Source organism: Oncorhynchus keta, chromosome 27, assembly GCF_023373465.1.
Source record: "Oncorhynchus keta strain PuntledgeMale-10-30-2019 chromosome 27, Oket_V2, whole genome shotgun sequence".
Lineage (NCBI taxonomy): Eukaryota > Metazoa > Chordata > Actinopteri > Salmoniformes > Salmonidae > Oncorhynchus > Oncorhynchus keta.
The window spans coordinates 42041633-42061557 of NC_068447.1; the positions used below are offsets into that span (position 1 = coordinate 42041633).

Consider the following 19925-nt stretch of genomic DNA (forward strand, 5'->3'; position numbering starts at 1 on the left):
TCCCAATCCAGAGCTTCTGGCGACAGTTCCCAGTCCAGAGCTTCCGGCGATGTTTCCCAGTCCAGAGCTTCCAGCGACGTTTCACAGTCCGGGACCTCCAACGACGAGCCACAGTCCGGAACCTCCAACGACGGGCCACAGTCCAGAACCTCCAACGACGGTCCACAGTCCGGAACCTCCAGCGACGGTCCACAGTCCCGAACCTCCAGCGACGGTTCCCAGTCCGGGGCCTCTGCCGATGATCCGCAGTCCAGAGCCTCCGGCGATGATCCACGGTCCGGTTATACAAAGGCAGAGGGATCAGCGTAAAGATGGGGGGCTGCGTCCAGAACCCGGAGACGGCACCGAGGGTAGATGCCCACCCGGACCCTCCCCTATACGTTCAGGTTTGCGTTTCTTTTTGTTATTTTGTTAGTTTGTTCAGTGTTCATTATTTTAATGAATAAGAATGTACGTATGTCACACTGCGCCTTGGTCCGATCCTTATAACGTACGTGACAATTGGTTGCACCAGATCTTATTTAGGGGCTTCATAGCAAAGGGGGTGAATACATATGCACGCACCACTTTTCCGTTTTATATATTTTTTAAATATTTTGAAACAAGGAATTTCTTTCATTTCACTTCACCAATTTGGACTATTTTGTGTATGTCCATTACATGAAATCCAAGTAAAAATCTATTTAAATTACAGATTGTAATGCAACGAATTAGGAAAAATGCCAAGGGGGTTGAATACTTTTGAAAGTTACTTTACAGTGCATTCAGGAAAATAATATTTAGACCCCTTGACTTTTTCCAAATGTTGTTACCTTACAGCCTTATTCTAAAATGGATTAAATATATTATTTTCCTCATAAAACTACACAATACCCCATAATGACAGGGCGAAAACAGGTTTTAAGAAATGTTGGCAAATGTATTCAAATTTAAAAACAGAAATACCTTATTTACATAAGTATTCAGACCGTTTGCTATGAGCTCAGGTGCTTCCAGATTCAATATATCTTCCTTAAGATGTTTCTACAACTTGATTGGAGTTCACCTGTGGTGAATTCAATTGATTGGACATGATTTGGAAAGGCACACACCTGTCTATATCAGGTCCCACAGTTGACAGTGCATGTCAGAACAAAAACCAAGCCATGAGGTCGAAGAAATTATCCGTAGCGCTCCGAGATAGGATTGTGTCGAGGCACAGATCTGGGGAAAGGGTACCAAAAAAATGTCACACCATTGAAGGTCGCCAAAAACACAGTGGCCTCCATCATTCTTAAATGGAAGAAGTTTGGAACCACCAAGACTCTTCCTAGAGCTGTCCGCCCGGACAAACTGAGCAATCGGGTGAGAAGGGCCTTGGTCACGGAGGTGATCAAGAACCCGATGGTTAGTCTGACAAAGCTCCAAAGTTCCTCTGTGGAGATGGGCGAACCTTCCAGAATGGCAACCATCTCTCTTTGTATTTATTTGTTTATTTTTTACCCCTTTATCTCCCAAATTGGTAGTTACAGTCTTGTCCAACTGCCGCAACTCCTGTATGGACTTGGGAGAGGAGAAAGTCAAGAGCCATGCGTCCTCTTCTTGACACACTGCTCACTTAACCCGGACGCCTGCCGCACACCAATATGGAAAAAGTCGTGGTGGTCTGAATACTTTACAAATGCACTGTATAAGCTGGAAGTAGAAGCCTAATTGTTGTTGTCCATTAGTTTTAGCCCAATTAGGGGAGGGGTGGTAGGGTTAGGGGGAAATAATAAAGGAAAATATTGTTTTATTAAAAACAGATTAGAATAATAATACAATTAAAATTAAAATCGTCCTCCCTCTAAAACGTCACCAACCAAATCAAATGTATTGGTCATATACACATGGTTAGCAGATGTTAATGCAAGTGTAGCGAAATGCTTGTCGCCCACTGGTTTTCAGTACATTTATCGTAAGCCATCCCTTTAAATACGGTGTACCTTTTAGTTCGAATTTTGTTCGATGGACTTAATAGAATATATCGAGACAGCGGTTCAGAATATTAGGAATCAATGAAAGAAAGCCATCTAAATATATGCATATCCGTCTCCGTTTCAGCACCAATTGGTCTATTTAAAAATGTTCAGATTTTATAGATTATTTAGGGTGAGGAAAGTATTTATGAATCATAAAAAAACAGGTTTAGAGAGCCTTTACTCACGAAAGAAAATGGTGGTTTGATTAATTCTGAAAATTCCCCATTCTTTAACCCACGGTAGGTTTGATTCATTCTGAATATGTCCCCATTCTTTAACCCATGGTAGGTTTGATTCATTCTGAATATGTCCCCATTCTTTAACCCATGGTAGGTTTGATTCATTCTGAAAATGTCCCCATTCTTTAACCCATGGTAGGTTTGATTTATTTTGAATATGTCCCCATTCTTTAACCCATGGTAGGTTTGATTAATTCTGAATATGTCCCCATTCTTTAACCCATGGTAGGTTTGATTCATCCTGAAAACTTCCCCATTCTTTAACCCATGGTAATGTTGGAAGATTAGTGTACAGTATATAGAATTATAATAGGTAGAATAGTGTACAATATTAGGCTAAACCATATTGCCTGCACTAACTGTGTGTTGACACAGCCAAGTATTGTGCCATTCACAAACTGTTCAAACTGCCATGGCCTTTATTTATTTTATTTAACCTTTATTTAACTAGGCAAGTCAGTTAAGAACAAATTCTTATTTACAAGGAAGGCCTACCCCGGCGACGCTGGGCCAATTGTGCGCTACCCTATGGGACTTCCAATCACTGCTGGTTGTGATACAGCCTGGAATCAAACCAGAGTTTGTAGTGACACCTCTAGCGCTGAGATGCAGTGCCTTAGACCGCTGCGCCACTCGGGAAACCCACTCCATAACAATTGAATTAGCCCGTCTTTTTAAAATATTATCAACTGTTTTCCTCAGCAACAACCACATGGCTGTGACGGCGTTTAGACGGCGTTTACACAGGAAGCAAATGAAGGTGAACCAAACAATGTCATTAAATGGAAACATAATTCAGGTTATACCAACTGAAGGGAAATAACAGTAAATTGGCTCTTGAACATGTGTGGTTATTAGGCCTACTGACGTTTGATACTGACTGTTAGTGGGTAATATTTAACATGATAGAAATAAGAAACGGAGAAGTTGGGGTAGCCTATACTTAAGACATTCGCTAGTGCCCATCCCTGCAAGTTAAAAGGCCTTGGAATGAAAATTGTGCATAATGGCACTGCATTTCATAAACTTTACTATGGGAAAGTTGATATGTTGATATGCTGTTACACATTGGTTACACATTTGTCTCCAGCGATTATAAGGTCAAATATATTTAAAACAAGTGTCATTTATATTTATAATTCCTGTATTCAAGTCGATTACTCATTAACCTAACTCTTATCAAGTTGTAAATGACAGTCGATTGAGAATGGTGTTATTTCTATTGGAAAAAATGAATAGATGCTTTTCCCACTTGGAACCGGTAGGTTCGCTAGACCTCATTCACGGTTTTCCTCGGGCGTCAAGGTGGTGGAATTGTTAGGAAATTAAGTCAAGGTCAGAATAGGGCGTATCTGTAGACACACCTCCGCCACACCTTAATTTATTCCATCTCCGCCCCAAACGAATAGCATAGCGGGTGAAAAGCAAAGGGAATGACGTTTCATTTACGTTGCTCAACTCGGGTTGTAAATTGGGTCCTTAGGCAGTACCTAATTTATGTGCATACATCCCCTAGCTGTTTTGTGATTCCATGTCATACTCTTTATATGCAGCAGGGGGAGACAGAGGCCAGGGCTCTGAGTTGTCTGCCACAGAAGTGTATTCGCTGAACACTGAGCAAATGTTGCACGTTTAGCGTGTAATAGGCCTTTCTTATTTAGCCTTTAATGTAAAAACATACACAAAATCCATCCCCATCTCTAACTATTATAATGGTGTTGCATAAGAACACAATATTCAATTACTATTACTTTCTAGCTTTTCTGACTTTTCAACTCCCATGGTCAACTCTTAAATCGGAAGCAGATAAAAGCAAGGGAAAGAACAGCCGCCCTATGCAGTAAATACAGTATTTATGTGTCTACATGTGTCAGCCAGTCCTGAATCTGTGATCTGGTGTTCCATCAACAGTCTACAGACTATTGTTATAGACAGACTACTGTGAGTGGGATGGCTCGATGACAGAGTACGATGATGGCACCATGATTGACCCAGTTCTGGTGGATTTGGCTGCTGTCGCCAGACCTCCTCAGATTCTTCACCAGAGTATCATCCTCCTCCCTAGTGGCCCTGGCCTGTCTGACTGTCTGTCCGGGGCCAGGCCGTGTGTGGGGGCAGGTTGATGTTCTAGTCCTCTGCATGGCCTTTGCATCCCGCCTGGTAGCCAGTCCCTTCAACAGATTGATGAATTGATTGTGGGGTTGCTGCCAGTGTGTCTGTGCCCTGGGCGAGGGGCGTCCCGGTTACGGAAGAGAATCCCAGATATGGCACCCACCCTGGGGCCGCTATTGTGGCAGGCCTGCAGGGGGCCCCGGGGGCCCAGGGAGCAGCTCTATCTGACCCACATACTGCTGTCACACCCCTGGAGACACCACACTGGGGATGGAGGAGCGGGGCAGATTGGGCCTGGGGCTAGGGTGGGGGCCAGTGCTAGAGCTGGGATGGAGTGGGATGGAAGCTGGAGGGCTGGAGACACAGGGCTGTTGCATGGATAGTGCATGCGCTGGGGATGGTGCAAATATGGACCTCTGAATCGCTGAACTAAATTGCGGGCCAAGCTGTGAAAATATTTCACACCCATCCCAAAACTCAAGAAGAGCCCTAACAATCTGAAGACATGGAATCTAATGAAAGAATGTAGGCATTTTTTATTGACTTACCAGTGCAGTTAAACTGGTATCACTGGACACATCCTCACCAATACATATGTACTCTTAACTAGGATTTAATCGTCACACTTTTTTTTGTCTGGTAACATCAATAAATAAACCCTGTTTCAATTCATTTTAATACACATTATTAACTGGAATGTTGAGTAATTACATTGTTACAGTAATATAACATGACTTTTGTTTTTTGTTTTTCTTGCACAGACTCAACTGAGTTAAAGGAGGGAAAAAATCAAGACATGAATTGATACATTTTGCCACAACTGTGGTCCCGCGTGATGTTAAACTTTACACACAAAACCATCATCAGAATAAGGGGTTTTCAACACTAGCGATAATAAGGCCACAAAAACAAACAACTGCTGCATCAAGCTAAACTCAATGTGGGAAATGTAATACACAAGCTGTAATGTTAAAGCTGGAATCCTTCGAGTTCCATTTGGGATATTACAACAACAAAGAAGTTACTGCAAACAACCAACCCCCCTGACAGCATTGCACACACGGTAGAACAGAAGAAAATGTACTGCAAATATATATATATTTTTTTTTTACCCAGCTGCTCACCTCGGTTTGGGTTCTCCTCACCTACATTTAGTCAACAGAACCAAAACAATAACAAAGGCGCTGGGGGGGGGGCTGTATCCCCTAATGCGGATTCCGTCTTCATATCGATATATATCAGTGCATACACAAATCCCGATAACTACAATTGAACATATCAACCACGATGACTCCTTCAGGTATTTTTCAGGTATATTTTGTTCAGGTATATGTTTGTACTTGTTGAGTAAAATGGGTAATAGACAGTTGACATAGAAAAAAGCATGCTCTTGCATATTGGATGTGTTTTACACAAACCTATGTCACTGTTCATTAATGTCGACCATTACTGCATTGCTCCAACCAGCAGTAGCAATTTGAGTGTAAAAGGAGAATACTGTCAGAAGACTGGCTAAATAGATAACATCAGACAGACACAATTCCAAACTTCATTTCCGAGAGATCTTTTACTGTACGGTCATGCATAATACGGTGTTCCAAAACCAAATAACATTTTGCTAGTATCCATCCTGATGTAGAAGTCAAATGACATAAATGAATAAATAATGTATTCATGAATTAATCAATTGATACATAAATAGTGCTTCCAAAAACGGGATGCTTATCAATGTGTTCATAATCGTGTAGGAAATGTCATGTATTGACATTGATGGCACATGTCTGAAAGGCGATAACTGTTTTTAATAATTGACATCGGGTTGAAAATGTCCTCAAGGAATGGTACAGTTTAAGCCCCCTTCCTACAGCACATACCAATCACATTTCACTCCCGCCGTGTCAGGATTATTCACTCAATGGATCAACTACAACCAACTACCACTTCCTGTTTCAAGAGCTGACATCAAGGTTTCTCTTCACTCTCCTCTGATTGGTCCACTCACTTCTTGTTCTTCAGCTGATTGGCCAGCCAGTCGAGGCCCTCGTACAGGCCGTCTCCGCTGGTGGCGCAGGTGGCCTGGATGTACCAGTTGCGGTGACGTAGGGAGTGGAGCCCCAGCTTGTCTGTGATCTCTGCTGCGTTCATGGCATTGGGCAGGTCCTACACAGGACGTGAGGTAGAATCGGAAGGATAGTAGTGGAGAAAACCACATGAGAGAGAGAGAAGATTATAGGGGTAAGGAAATCCCGGGTATGAGAGTTAGACAGAAGGAGAGTTAGCGATGAAAAGCACATGAGGCAGCAGAGAAAAATATGAATTGAGTGAGGCTATCGCAATTGTTCATACCTGTTTATTAGCAAAGATGAGAAGCACGGCGTCTCGTAGCTCGTCCTCAGCCAGCATCCTCATCAGCTCCTCCCGAGCCTCGTTCACCCGCTCACGGTCGTTACTGTCCACCACAAAGATCAAACCTGGAACCACAACAAACGTTGTTACTGTGTCTACCACAAAGGGCAGCCCTGTAACCATGGCAAACCTTGATAGATACCCTCAACCCGAACACTGTCCACCACAAAGATCAAACCTGGAACCACAACATGACTCATTCGTCAGGAAGCACGACGTGCTTGTCATTAAACTATACGAACCCACTGATGACACTGTGTTTTTCTGTCTCTAGGCATCCCCCTCTATCAGAATGAACAGGCTCGTCTTCCAACTGGCGCATGGTATAGAAAAACATAACAATCCTAACACAAAACGAGTAAAATGCTTTCAATGTGAAGGACACGTGCTTGATGCGGTATGCAAATGTCTATATCTAGAGTGTGTGAGTCAGCCCAATAGCTTCAGCTGTCAGGGGTGACATCATGGTGCCGGATGTATCACAGGCCTGTAGGGGCAGTCTTTGTCCCAGCAAGGCCCTATAGCCCTTCAAATCTGGACGTTAAAGACAGTACCCCAGACATGTTTTTCATTCTTCCAACCAGGGAATGAAGTAGACCTGGGACACCTGGTGTGAGTAAGAATTAAGAACATACCGTAAGCTCACTCCACAGCTAGTTTGGACATATCGCCAATGGTGCCATCCAAGTGGTACCTTTTGTATAGCTCATACGGTTGGAACGTCGTCAGTGAGGACAGTCATGTGTGTTGAGAAGTAGAGGGCCAGAGGTTCAAGCCCGGTATGGGGCAGTCGGTCAGTGGAGGAAGCTAAGGTGTTGGCAGCACACTGACCACCGTTGCATTTGCAATTAATTATCAGGTAGAACAGAAAACCAGCAGTACTCCGGACCTCGTAGGGTAAGATTTGCATACCCCTTTCCCTATAGTGTCACCGACCTGGGTTCTGTCACACGACTGAGTTAGCGCACTGAGCTAAAGCCTAGGCATTAGCAGCCTGGGGAGCTAATGTAAGTTTTTCAGGTCTCAGGCAAGTTTACTCATCACATGAGCGTGGTTCATTGTACCACCTCCATTACACAGTCACAGACCAGTTAAGAGCCAGAGCCATTCCTGCTCAGCTTACAGGAGCGTTATGCCGCCGAGCTAAAGCTTGTTAGCTCCCACTATACTTACCCTGTGTGTTCTGGAAGTAGTGTCTCCACAGAGGCCTGATCTTGTCCTGGCCACCCACGTCCCACACCGTGAAACTGATGTTCTTATACTCAACCGTCTCCACGTTAAACCCTGAGCAGGGGGAAAAGGAAACGAGTGTTTTAAATGTCTTTTGATAAGCCGCCAGTGTTATAAACCGCTCATAAAGAGTCGTATGTGTGTTATAAATGCCTTATAAACAGTTGTAGGCGTGTGATGATTAAGGATGAGTCAAAATGTCAAAATGATATGCTGTTTAATTTGGTTCTAATTCTTTATAGCCAATGTCCTTTGTGGTTAAGACTGTGAGACTTTCCATACCGATAGTGGGGATGGTGGTGACTATCTCTCCCAGCTTCAGTTTGTATAGGATGGTGGTCTTCCCTGCAGCGTCCAGCCCCACCATCAGGATCCTCATCTCCTTCTTCCCTAAAAGGCTCTTCAGCAGGTTGCCAAAGATGTTCCCCATGGTGACTGGCTGGCTGGTTTACCGGCTGGCGGCTGGCTGGCTGGCTGGATGGCTGGTCGGACCTCAACTCACTGCTACAGAGCTGATGGGGAGGCTGGATGTCAGGGCCCAGACTTTTCCTGACCTTGTAACTTAACCAAGAAAAACTGGTCCCGAGTAACATACCATTAACAGAGAGTTATTCCTCTGGCCCAGAGTTTTCCTGACTACCTGACCTGACCAAGGCAAAAGTCTGGAGGCCCGGTCAAATCACAAGTTCAGAAACAACTCTGAGCCCTAGGAATAGCCAAATTCCCCCTAAGCATAAATGTTAAGACAGCGGCTAAACAGGCGGTGCGCTAGTAGATTCACAGAGTCAGAACCACAGAGACATGCAGAAGGACACTCAGTAGGACTTCAACCACTACTCAGGCCATTAACACCTCGTAACAGCTCCAAACCACTTCAGAGGCAAACCAATAAAGTCTCCTTCACACCTCCACAGGCGGGCTGAGGAAGCTGCCCTGACTGAAGGACTGTCGGCTGGAAGACTGCACACTGGTGAGAGGAGCTGCTCTGGTGCAGGCCCACTACCTACCGCAATCTTTTGTTGAGATGGGTTTATGTAGTTCATAGCAGTTCTAATACATTGAAATATGTTCCGTAATCTACATAAATATGTATGTGCCACGGTAGCGGTAATATGCCCTCTGTACCTGCAATAACAGCCCTAAAGCAAGGATCATCAATTCGTTCCATGGTGACGTGCATTATAACAACTGTCTTCTGTTCTGAGTAAAACAAGATTGAAATAGCTTTAAAAATACGTGGATGAATGTGTTCATTAAGTGGGGTTTTTTCAATCACTGCATCGCAGTGACCACATTTGCTACTATGAAGCACATCCGTCGTTGTGCAAGAGCACTCGCAATGATGGTATGGCAACCTCAGTGCGCCTGTGTGTGTGTGGATTGGAACACCCTGTATCTTTGCAGCACATTTGGCACCACGACATGCCGGTTCAATTAAATAGTATTGGTAAATATAATATGTTGACAGATTGTAAATATCACAAATACCATGGAAACTCTTATTGCCATCCATAGGCAAATTAGGATTTTCACCTTATCTCCTCCAGTCACGACTACAAGCGATGCTTAGGTGGCCTGTATGAACGCCGTTAATTCACTAGAATCCCTACAAACACCTAGACCTTTTTATTCCTGTAACGGCATGACACGATGCCGCATCCTTGTATCTCTACAGTTTTACGTTATCCATCATTTTCTAATGTTCATCTCACCCGCACTTACCTCTTTTAGACGTACCAGCTGGATTCGGGCAGTGCAGTTTGTCTCTCGCGAGAAGTCGCAAAGAAAGACATGTTGCTCCTTAAGTCTCGCGATGATGAGCTCACCAAGTACACCTCTCCATCACTTCATGGGCCGATCTTCACTGCCAGTAGGTCTGAGTGATACCATTTTCAGTTGGAGGCGCCTGGGAGTCAATTCTGTTTTGATTGGAAATGATCTATTTAAAAAAAAAAAATATGGGGTGTTTGTAATTAATTGATTGCTCTTTATATAGCCTTCTGAGTTGAAACTTAAATAACATCAACTCTGGTTCGGGTTTGAGTTGACACAGTTTTTGTGTGGTTTGTTTGCATGTCCCGTGATAAATACCCTAAATAGATTACACGTAGCTCTGTTACTGTACAATAATGCAATTAATGCCTGTCAAAGTTTTTGTTGTGTGTTTAGAGATTCGAAACAAAATAGCCAAAAGTTTAAAAAAAAATAAAACAATTATAAAAGAGAGTAAAACATTTTGACTTGGGGCAAGCATAGCCTATATGAATTATTCAAGCTAGAAACACCTTAATAAATAAGTAAGTGGGGAACTGTTAAAACGATGCCAAAGCATACTTCTTGGCAGAGTTAGTGTGGCAGAGACAATGAGCTGAGAAGAAGCAGAATTTCGGCTACACTGAATCACTCTGATTTGGATTTTTGTTGAATCGTGTTGAATCATCATGGATCAAACCATGCTAAAATAGATTACTCGTGATTTTCTATGTATTTCATGTATACCAGACCAAAACACATAACAAAAACGCAATGCCATAGCAAGCATTAAATGACTTTGTCATAGACAAACCTTCTTTTGAAGTGTGAACTGCTGTACGTGGGTTACATGCGTGTGAGGCTGTATGTGCTCAGAATCAAATATGGGTTCAAAGACCCAGGATTCAAACCATCATAGATGAGTCACCGGTCTGTCAAAATGATTGATTTGACATCCTAGCTAAGAGTATTACATACGTAAAGGCCTACAAAATACACTAATTGAGTGAGTTATTTCCCATGTTGATAAACCAGTGTGTCTCTCTGTACAGTCCGTCCGCTAGTGTCTCTATACATCATAGGTGTGTTTGTTCAGCGGTTAAAGCAAGAACAACAAAAATGAGTGAAGCAGATGCTAGCAGCTGCAACACCAGACTACGGGGCGGAGTGGATGTAGATGGAGTGTGCAGTATCCTGTGTTTGTGTGTGTTGGGAGCGCAGAGGGAGTTATAGGGGGGTTACTGTACAACGGGTAGGGACCGACTAGGGGTGGTGGTGGGGGGGGGGGTTATAATTTAAAGGAGCCTACTATTCCTCTGAAGTGTTTGCCAGAGTGCACCCCAGCAAACACAATCACAAGTCAGGTTGGTTGTGCTTGCAGAACTAATGAGGGCTTGCATGTTGAGGGCAGAGGAGCTGAGAGCTTTGATGTTCTGGGTAGCAGGCTCCTTGTGTTTTCTCCCTCGGCCTGACTCTCTCACTGCATGTCCCACATCAAAAACGAAAGGGGAGTCAGTCGAGAAGCAGATGTTTCGAGCCATGTATTTATACAGAATGTGCTTTATAAATCCTCTCTCTCGCTCTCTCCCTCTCTTGCAGAGTTTGCCTTCATGTTTGCATGTATGCATCTATCGAGGCTTTCTTTCAATCTAGCTAAACATATTGAATCGTCTTCTGTTAAACATACAGTGTAATCATCCTGTCAGTCAATGTTGGAGGACTTTTATCTTTCCTAACTTCCTCGCTTCGCTCTCCCTTTAATTCAGCTGGATCTGGTTGTCGTTACTATAGGGGCAGTCAATGTGTTGCCGTGCATGTGTCAGTGTCTGCAGATTGCAGCCATGGTGGGAGACTGGGGAAGAAAGGGGGCGGGAGTAGGCGAGCACACCGGTGGAAAAAGTACCCAATTGTCATACTTGAGTACAAGTAAAGACACCTTAATAGAAAATGACTCAAGTAACAGTGAAGGTCACCCAGTAAAATACTACTTGAGTAAAAGCCGAAAAGTTTTTGGTTTTAAATATACTTAAGTATCACAAGTAAATGTAGTTGCTCAAATATACTTAGGTATCAAAAGTATAAATCATTAAACATTCCTTATATTAAGGCACCATTCTCTTGTTTTTTAAATGTATGTGTAGCCAGGGGCACACTCCAACACTTAGACATCATTTACAAATGAAGCAGGTGTGTTAGTGAGTCCGTCAGATCAGAGGCAGTACGGATGAAGTAAAAGTAAAAGTTGTCAAAAATATAAATAGTAAAGTACATATAAAGTACAGATAACCCCAAAAAACAACTTAAGTAGTACTTTTACTTCACACCATTGGGCAAGCGAGAGAGGGCATAGAGAAGAGAGGGAGACAGAGAGGGCATAGAGAAGAGAGGGAGACAGAGAGAGGGCATAGAGAAGAGAGGGAGACAGAGAGAGGGCATAGAGAAGAGAGGGAGACAGAGAGAGGGCATAGAGAAGAGAGGGAGACAGAGAGAGGGCATAGAGAAGAGAGGGAGACAGAGAGGGCATAGAGAAGAGAGGGAGACAGAGAGAGGGCATAGAGAAGAGAGGGAGACAGAGAGAGGGCATAGAGAAGAGAGGGAGACAGAGAGAGGGCATAGAGGAGAGAGGGAGACAGAGAGGGCATAGAGGAGAGAGGGAGACAGAGAGAGGGCATAGAGGAGAGAGGGAGACAGAGAGAGGGCATAGAGAAGAGAGGGAGACAGAGAGGGCATAGAGAAGAGAGGGAGACAGAGAGGGCATAGAGGAGAGAGGGAGACAGAGAGGGCATAGAGAAGAGAGGGAGACAGAGAGGGCATAGAGAAGAGAGGGAGACAGAGAGGGCATAGAGGAGAGAGGGAGACAGAGAGGGCATAGAGGAGAGAGGGAGACAGAGAGGGCATAGAGAAGAGAGGGAGACAGAGAGGGCATAGAGGAGAGAGGGAGACAGAGAGGGGCATAGAGAAGAGAGGGAGACAGAGAGAGGGCATAGAGAAGAGAGGGAGACAGAGAGGGCATAGAGGAGAGAGGGAGACAGAGAGAGGGCATAGAGGAGAGAGGGAGACAGAGAGAGGGCATAGAGGAGAGAGGGAGACAGAGAGGGCATAGAGGAGAGAGGGGGAGACAGAGAGAGGGCATAGAGGAGAGAGGGAGACAGAGAGGGCATAGAGGAGAGAGGGAGACAGAGAGATAGAGGAGAGGGAGACATAGAGAGAGAGGGAGACAGAGAGAGGGCATAGAGAAGAGAGGAGACAGAGAGAGGGCATAGAGGAGAGAGGGAGACAGAGAGAGGGCATAGAGAAGAGAGGGAGACAGAGAGAGGGCATAGAGAAGAGAGGGAGACAGAGAGAGGGCATAGAGAAGAGAGGGAGACAGAGAGGGGCATAGAGAAGAGAGGGAGACAGAGAGGGCATAGAGAAGAGAGGGAGACAGAGAGAGGGGCATAGAGAAGAGAGGGAGACAGAGAGGGGGCATAGAGAGAGAGAGGAGACAGAGAGGGCATAGAGAAGAGAGGGAGACAGAGAGGGCATAGAGAAGAGAGGGAGACAGAGAGAGGGCATAGAGGAGAGAGGGAGACAGAGAGAGGGCATAGAGGAGAGAGGGAGACAGAGAGAGGGCATAGAGAAGAGAGGGAGACAGAGAGACAGAGAAGAGGGGAGACAGAGAGGGCATAGAGAAGAGAGGGAGACAGAGAGAGGGCATAGAGAAGAGAGGGAGACAGAGATAGGGCATAGAGAAGAGAGGGAGACAGAGAGGGCATAGAGGAGAGAGGGAGACAGAGAGGGCATAGAGGAGAGAGGGAGACAGAGAGAGGGCATAGAGGAGAGAGGGAGACAGAGAGAGGGCATAGAGAAGAGAGGGAGACAGAGAGGGCATAGAGGAGAGAGGGGGACAGAGAGGGCATAGAGGAGAGAGGGAGACAGAGAGAGGGCATAGAGGAGAGAGGGAGACAGAGAGAGGGCATAGAGAAGAGAGGGAGACAGAGAGGGCATAGAGAAGAGAGGGAGACAGAGAGAGGGCATAGAGAAGAGAGGGAGACAGAGAGGGCATAGAGAAGAGAGGGAGACAGAGAGAGGGCATAGAGGAGAGAGGGAGACAGAGAGAGGGCATAGAGAAGAGAGGGAGACAGAGAGGGCATAGAGAAGAGAGGGAGACAGAGAGGGCATAGAGAAGAGAGGGAGACAGAGAGGGCATAGAGGAGAGAGGGAGACAGAGAGGGCATAGAGAAGAGAGGGGGACAGAGAGGGCATAGAGGAGAGAGGGAGACAGAGAGGGCATAGAGGAGAGAGGGGGCATAGAGGAGAGAGGGAGACAGAGAGAGGGCATAGAGAAGAGAGGGAGACAGAGAGGGCATAGAGAAGAGAGGGAGACAGAGAGGGCATAGAGAAGAGAGGGAGACAGAGAGGGCATAGAGAAGAGAGGGAGACAGAGAGAGGGCACAGAGGAGAGAGGGAGACAGAGAGAGGACATAGAGAAGAGAGGGAGACAGAGAGGGCATAGAGAAGAGAGGGAGACAGAGAGAGGGCATAGAGAAGAGAGAGACAGAGAGGGGCATAGAGGAGAGAGGGAGACAGAGAGAGGGCATAGAGGAGAGAGGGAGACAGAGAGAGGGCACAGAGAGGGCATAGAGAAGAGAGGGAGACAGAGAGGGCATAGAGAAGAGAGGGAGACAGAGAGGGGCATAGAGGAGAGGGAGACAGAGAGGGCAGAGAGAGAGAGGCATAGAGGAGAGAGGGAGACAGAGAGAGGGCATAGAGAAGAGAGGGAGACAGAGAGGGCATAGAGAAGAGAGGGAGACAGAGAGAGGGCATAGAGAAGAGAGGAGACAGAGAGAGGGCATAGAGGAGAGAGGGGAGACAGAGAGGGCATAGAGAAGAGAGGGAGACAGAGAGGGCATAGAGAAGAGAGGGAGACAGAGAGAGGGCATAGAGAAGAGAGGGAGACAGAGAGGGCATAGAGAAGAGAGGGAGACAGAGAGAGGGCATAGAGAAGAGAGGGAGACAGAGAGAGGGGCATAGAGAAGAGAGGGAGACAGAGAGAGGGCATAGAGAAGAGGGAGACAGAGAGGGCATAGAGAAGAGAGGGAGACAGAGAGAGGGCATAGAGAAGAGAGGGGAGACAGAGAGGGCATAGAGAAGAGAGGGAGACAGAGAGAGGGCATAGAGAAGAGAGGGAGACAGAGAGAGGGCATAGAGGAGAGAGGAGACAGAGAGGGCATAGAGGAGAGAGGGAGACAGAGAGAGGGCATAGAGAAGAGAGGGAGACAGAGAGAGGGCATAGAGAAGAGAGGGAGACAGAGAGGGCATAGAGAAGAGAGGGAGACAGAGAGAGGGCATAGAGAAGAGAGGGAGACAGAGATAGGGCATAGAGAAGAGAGGGAGACAGAGAGGGCATAGAGGAGAGAGGGAGACAGAGAGAGGGCATAGAGGAGAGAGGGAGACAGAGATAGGGCATAGAGAAGAGAGGGAGACAGAGAGGGCATAGAGAAGAGAGGGAGACAGAGAGAGGGCATAGAGAAGAGAGGGAGACAGAGAGAGGGCATAGAGGAGAGAGGGAGACAGAGAGAGGGCATAGAGAAGAGAGGGAGACAGAGAGGGCATAGAGAAGAGAGGGAGACAGAGAGAGGGCATAGAGAAGAGAGGGAGACAGAGAGAGGGCATAGAGGAGAGAGGGAGACAGAGAGGGCATAGAGAAGAGAGGGAGACAGAGAGGGCATAGAGGAGAGGGAGACAGAGATAGGGCATAGAGAAGAGAGGGAGACAGAGAGGGCATAGAGGAGAGAGGGAGACAGAGAGGGCATAGAGGAGAGAGGGAGACAGAGAGAGGGCATAGAGGAGAGAGGGAGACAGAGAGAGGGCATAGAGAAGAGAGGGAGACAGAGAGGGCATAGAGAAGAGAGGGAGACAGAGAGAGGGCATAGAGAAGAGAGGGAGACAGAGAGGGCATAGAGAAGAGAGGGAGACAGAGAGAGGGCATAGAGGAGAGAGGGAGACAGAGAGGGCATAGAGAAGAGAGGGAGACAGAGAGGGCATAGAGAAGAGAGGGAGACAGAGAGAGGGCATAGAGAAGAGAGGGAGACAGAGAGGGCATAGAGAAGAGAGGGAGACAGAGAGGGCATAGAGGAGAGAGGGAGACAGAGAGAGGGCATAGAGGAGAGAGGGAGACAGAGAGGGCATAGAGAAGAGAGGGAGACAGAGAGAGGGCATAGAGAAGATAGGGAGACAGAGAGGGCATAGAGAAGAGAGGGAGACAGAGAGAGGGCATAGAGAAGAGAGGGAGACAGAGAGGGCATAGAGAAGAGAGGGAGACAGAGAGGGCATAGAGGAGAGAGGGAGACAGAGAGGGCATAGAGAAGAGAGGGAGACAGAGAGAGGGCATAGAGAAGAGAGGGAGACAGAGAGAGGGCATAGAGGAGAGAGGGAGACAGAGAGAGGGCATAGAGGAGAGAGGGAGACAGAGAGAGGGCATAGAGAAGAGAGGGAGACAGAGAGAGGGGCATAGCAGAGAGGGCATAGAGAAGAGAGGGAGACAGAGAGGGCATAGAGAAGAGAGGGAGACAGAGAGAGGGCATAGAGAAGAGAGGGAGACAGAGATAGGGCATAGAGAAGAGAGGGAGACAGAGAGGGCATAGAGGAGAGAGGGAGACAGAGAGGGCATAGAGAAGAGAGGGAGACAGAGAGGGCATAGAGGAGAGGGAGGGAGACAGAGGGCAGAGGGAGACAGAGAGGGCATAGAGAGGGAGACAGAGAGAGGGCATAGAGAAGAGAGGGAGACAGAGAGGGGCATAGAGAAGAGGAGACAGAGAGGGGCATAGAGAAGAGAGGGAGACAGAGAGGGCATAGAGGAGAGAGAGACAGGAGACAGAGAGAGGGCATAGAGGAGAGAGGGAGACAGAGAGGGCATAGAGAAGAGAGGGAGACAGAGAGAGGGCATAGAGAAGAGAGGGAGACAGAGAGAGGGCATAGAGAAGAGAGAGACAGAGAGAGGACAGAGAGAGGGAGACAGAGAGGGCATAGAGAAGAGAGGGAGACAGAGAGGGGGCATAGAGAAGAGAGGGAGACAGAGAGGGCATAGAGAAGAGAGGGAGACAGAGAGAGGGCATAGAGGAGAGGGAGACAGAGAGGGCATAGAGGAGAGAGAGAGGGAGACAGAGAGGGCATAGAGAAGAGAGGGAGACAGAGAGGGCATAGAGAAGAGAGGGAGACAGAGAGAGGGCATAGAGAAGAGAGGGAGACAGAGAGAGGGCATAGAGGAGAGAGGGAGACAGAGAGAGGGCATAGAGGAGAGAGGGAGACAGAGAGGGGCATAGAGGAGAGAGGGGGACAGAGAGAGGGCATAGAGGAGAGAGGGAGACAGAGAGAGGGCATAGAGGAGAGAGGGAGACAGAGAGAGGGCATAGAGGAGAGAGGGAGACAGAGAGAGGGCATAGAGGAGAGAGGGAGACAGAGAGGGCATAGAGAAGAGAGGGAGACAGAGAGGGCATAGAGAAGAGAGGGAGACAGAGAGGGCATAGAGAAGAGAGGGAGACAGAGAGGGGCATAGAGAAGAGAGGGAGACAGAGAGGGGCATAGAGAAGAGAGGGAGACAGATAGGGCATAGAGGAGAGGGAGACAGAGAGAGGGCATAGAGGAGAGAGGAGACAGAGAGGGCATAGAGAAGAGAGGGGGACAGAGAGGGCATAGAGAAGAGAGGGAGACAGAGAGAGGGGCATAGAGAAGAGAGGGAGACAGAGAGGGCATAGAGAAGAGAGGGAGACAGAGAGGGCATAGAGAAGAGAGGGAGACAGAGAGAGGGCATAGAGGAGAGAGGGAGACAGAGAGGCATAGAGAAGAGAGGGAGACAGAGAGGGCATAGAGAAGAGAGGGAGACAGAGAGGGCATAGAGGAGAGAGGGAGACAGAGAGGGCATAGAGAAGAGAGGGAGACAGAGAGAGGGCATAGAGAAGAGAGGGAGACAGAGAGAGGGCATAGAGGAGAGAGGGAGACAGAGAGAGGGCATAGAGGAGAGAGGGAGACAGAGAGAGGGCATAGAGAAGAGAGGGAGACAGAGAGAGGGCATAGAGAAGAGAGGGAGACAGAGAGGGCATAGAGAAGAGAGGGAGACAGAGAGAGGGCATAGAGAAGAGAGGGAGACAGAGAGAGGGCATAGAGAAGAGAGGGAGACAGAGAGGGCATAGAGGAGAGAGGGAGACAGAGAGGGCATAGAGGAGAGAGGGAGACAGAGAGAGGGCATAGAGGAGAGAGGGAGACAGAGATAGGGCATAGAGAAGAGAGGGAGACAGAGAGGGTATAGAGAAGAGAGGGAGACAGAGAGAGGGCATAGAGAAGAGAGGGAGACAGAGAGGGCATAGAGAAGAGAGGGAGACAGAGAGAGGGCATAGAGGAGAGAGGGAGACAGAGAGGGCATAGAGAAGAGAGGGAGACAGAGAGGGCATAGAGGAGAGAGGGAGACAGAGATAGGGCATAGAGAAGAGAGGGGGACAGAGAGGGCATAGAGGAGAGAGGGAGACAGAGAGGGCATAGAGGAGAGAGAGAGACAGAGAGAGGGCATAGAGAGAGAGGAGACAGAGAGAGGGCATAGAGAAGAGGAGGGAGACAGAGAGGCATAGAGAGAGGGAGACAGAGAGAGGGCATAGAGAAGAGAGGGAGACAGAGAGGGCATAGAGAAGAGAGGGAGACAGAGAGAGGGCATAGAGGAGAGAGGGAGACAGAGAGGGCATAGAGAAGAGAGGGAGACAGAGAGGGCATAGAGGAGAGAGGGAGACAGAGAGAGGGCATAGAGAAGAGAGACAGGAGACAGAGACAGAGAGGGGCATAGAGAAGAGAGGGAGACAGAGAGGGCATAGAGAAGAGAGGGAGACAGAGAGGGCATAGAGGAGAGAGGAGACAGAGAGGGGGAGACATAGAGGAGAGGGAGACAGAGAGGGCATAGAGAAGAGAGGGAGACAGAGAGAGGGCATAGAGAAGAGAGGGAGACAGAGAGAGGGCATAGAGAAGAGAGGGAGACAGAGAGAGGGCATAGAGAAGAGAGGGAGACAGAGAGGGCATAGAGAAGAGAGGGAGACAGAGAGGGGGCATAGAGAAGAGAGGGAGACAGAGAGGGCATAGAGAAGAGAGGGAGACAGAGAGAGGGCATAGAGGAGAGAGGGAGACAGAGAGGGCATAGAGGAGAGAGGGAGACAGAGAGGGCATAGAGAAGAGAGGGAGACAGAGAGGGCATAGAGAAGAGAGGGAGACAGAGAGAGGGCATAGAGAAGAGAGGGAGACAGAGAGAGGGCATAGAGAAGAGAGGGAGACAGAGAGAGGGCATAGAGGAGAGAGGGAGACAGAGAGGGCATAGAGGAGAGAGGGAGACAGAGAGAGGGCATAGAGGAGAGAGGGAGACAGAGAGAGGGCATAGAGGAGAGAGGGAGACAGAGAGAGGGCATAGAGGAGAGAGGGAGACAGAGAGAGGGCATAGAGGAGAGAGGGAGACAGAGAGGGCAGAGAAGAGAGGGAGACAGAGAGGGCATAGAGAAGAGAGGGAGACAGAGAGGGCATAGAGAAGAGAGGGAGACAGAGAGGGCATAGAGAAGAGAGGGAGACAGAGAGAGGGCATAGAGAAGAGAGGGAGACAGAGAGGGCATAGAGGAGAGAGGGAGACAGAGAGAGGGCATAGAGGAGAGAGGGAGACAGAGAGAGGGCATAGAGAAGAGAGGGGGACAGAGAGGGCATAGAGAAGAGAGGGAGACAGAGAGAGGGCATAGAGAAGAGAGGGAGACAGAGAGAGGGCATAGAGAAGAGAGGGAGACAGAAAGGGCATAGAGAAGAGAGGGAGACAGAGAGAGGGCATAGAGGAGAGAGGGAGACAGAGAGGGCATAGAGAAGAGAGGGAGACAGAGAGGGCATAGAGGAGAGAGGGAGACAGAGAGAGGGCATAGAGAAGAGAGGGAGACAGAGAGGGCATAGAGGAGAGAGGGAGACAGAGAGGGCATAGAGAAGAGGGGAGACAGAGAGGGGGAGACATAGAGAAGAGAGGGAGACAGAGAGGGCATAGAGAGAGAGGGAGACAGAGAGGGCATAGAGAAGAGAGGGAGACAGAGAGAGGGCATAGAGAAGAGAGGAGACAGAGAGGGCATAGAGAAGAGAGGGAGACAGAGAGAGGGCATAGAGAAGAGAGGGAGACAGAGAGGGGCATAGAGAAGAGAGGGAG

At 47.8% G+C, this 19925-nt stretch overlaps 1 protein-coding gene across 1 annotated transcript; it reads right to left on the reverse strand.

The window, feature by feature from the left end:
• Positions 1-5537: 5537 nt before the first annotated feature.
• arf3a (ADP-ribosylation factor 3a) lies at positions 5538-9843 on the reverse strand. Its single transcript, XM_035739216.2, has 5 exons — positions 9710-9843; positions 8270-8499; positions 7931-8041; positions 6698-6822; positions 5538-6511 (listed from the first exon to the last, which is right to left on the reverse strand). Exons 2-5 carry the CDS (start codon positions 8415-8417, stop codon positions 6350-6352), a joined length of 546 nt encoding a protein of 181 aa, XP_035595109.1. The 5' UTR covers positions 8418-8499; positions 9710-9843; the 3' UTR covers positions 5538-6349.
• Between the last annotated feature and the right edge of the window lie 10082 nt (positions 9844-19925).

What these genes read in the sequence shown, in the direction of transcription:
- arf3a (XM_035739216.2), bottom strand. Translation starts at nt 8,417, where the DNA reads ATGGGGAACATCTTTGGCAACCTGCTGAAGAGCCTTTTAGGGAAGAAG. An exon ending in CTACTTCCAGAACACACAGG is followed by an intron (nt 6,823 to 7,930) that starts GTAAGTATAGTG and finishes TTGTGGTTCCAG; the next exon opens with GTTTGATCTTTGTGGTGGAC. An exon ending in TCATCTTTGCTAATAAACAG is followed by an intron (nt 6,512 to 6,697) that starts GTATGAACAATT and finishes CGTCCTGTGTAG; the next exon opens with GACCTGCCCAATGCCATGAA.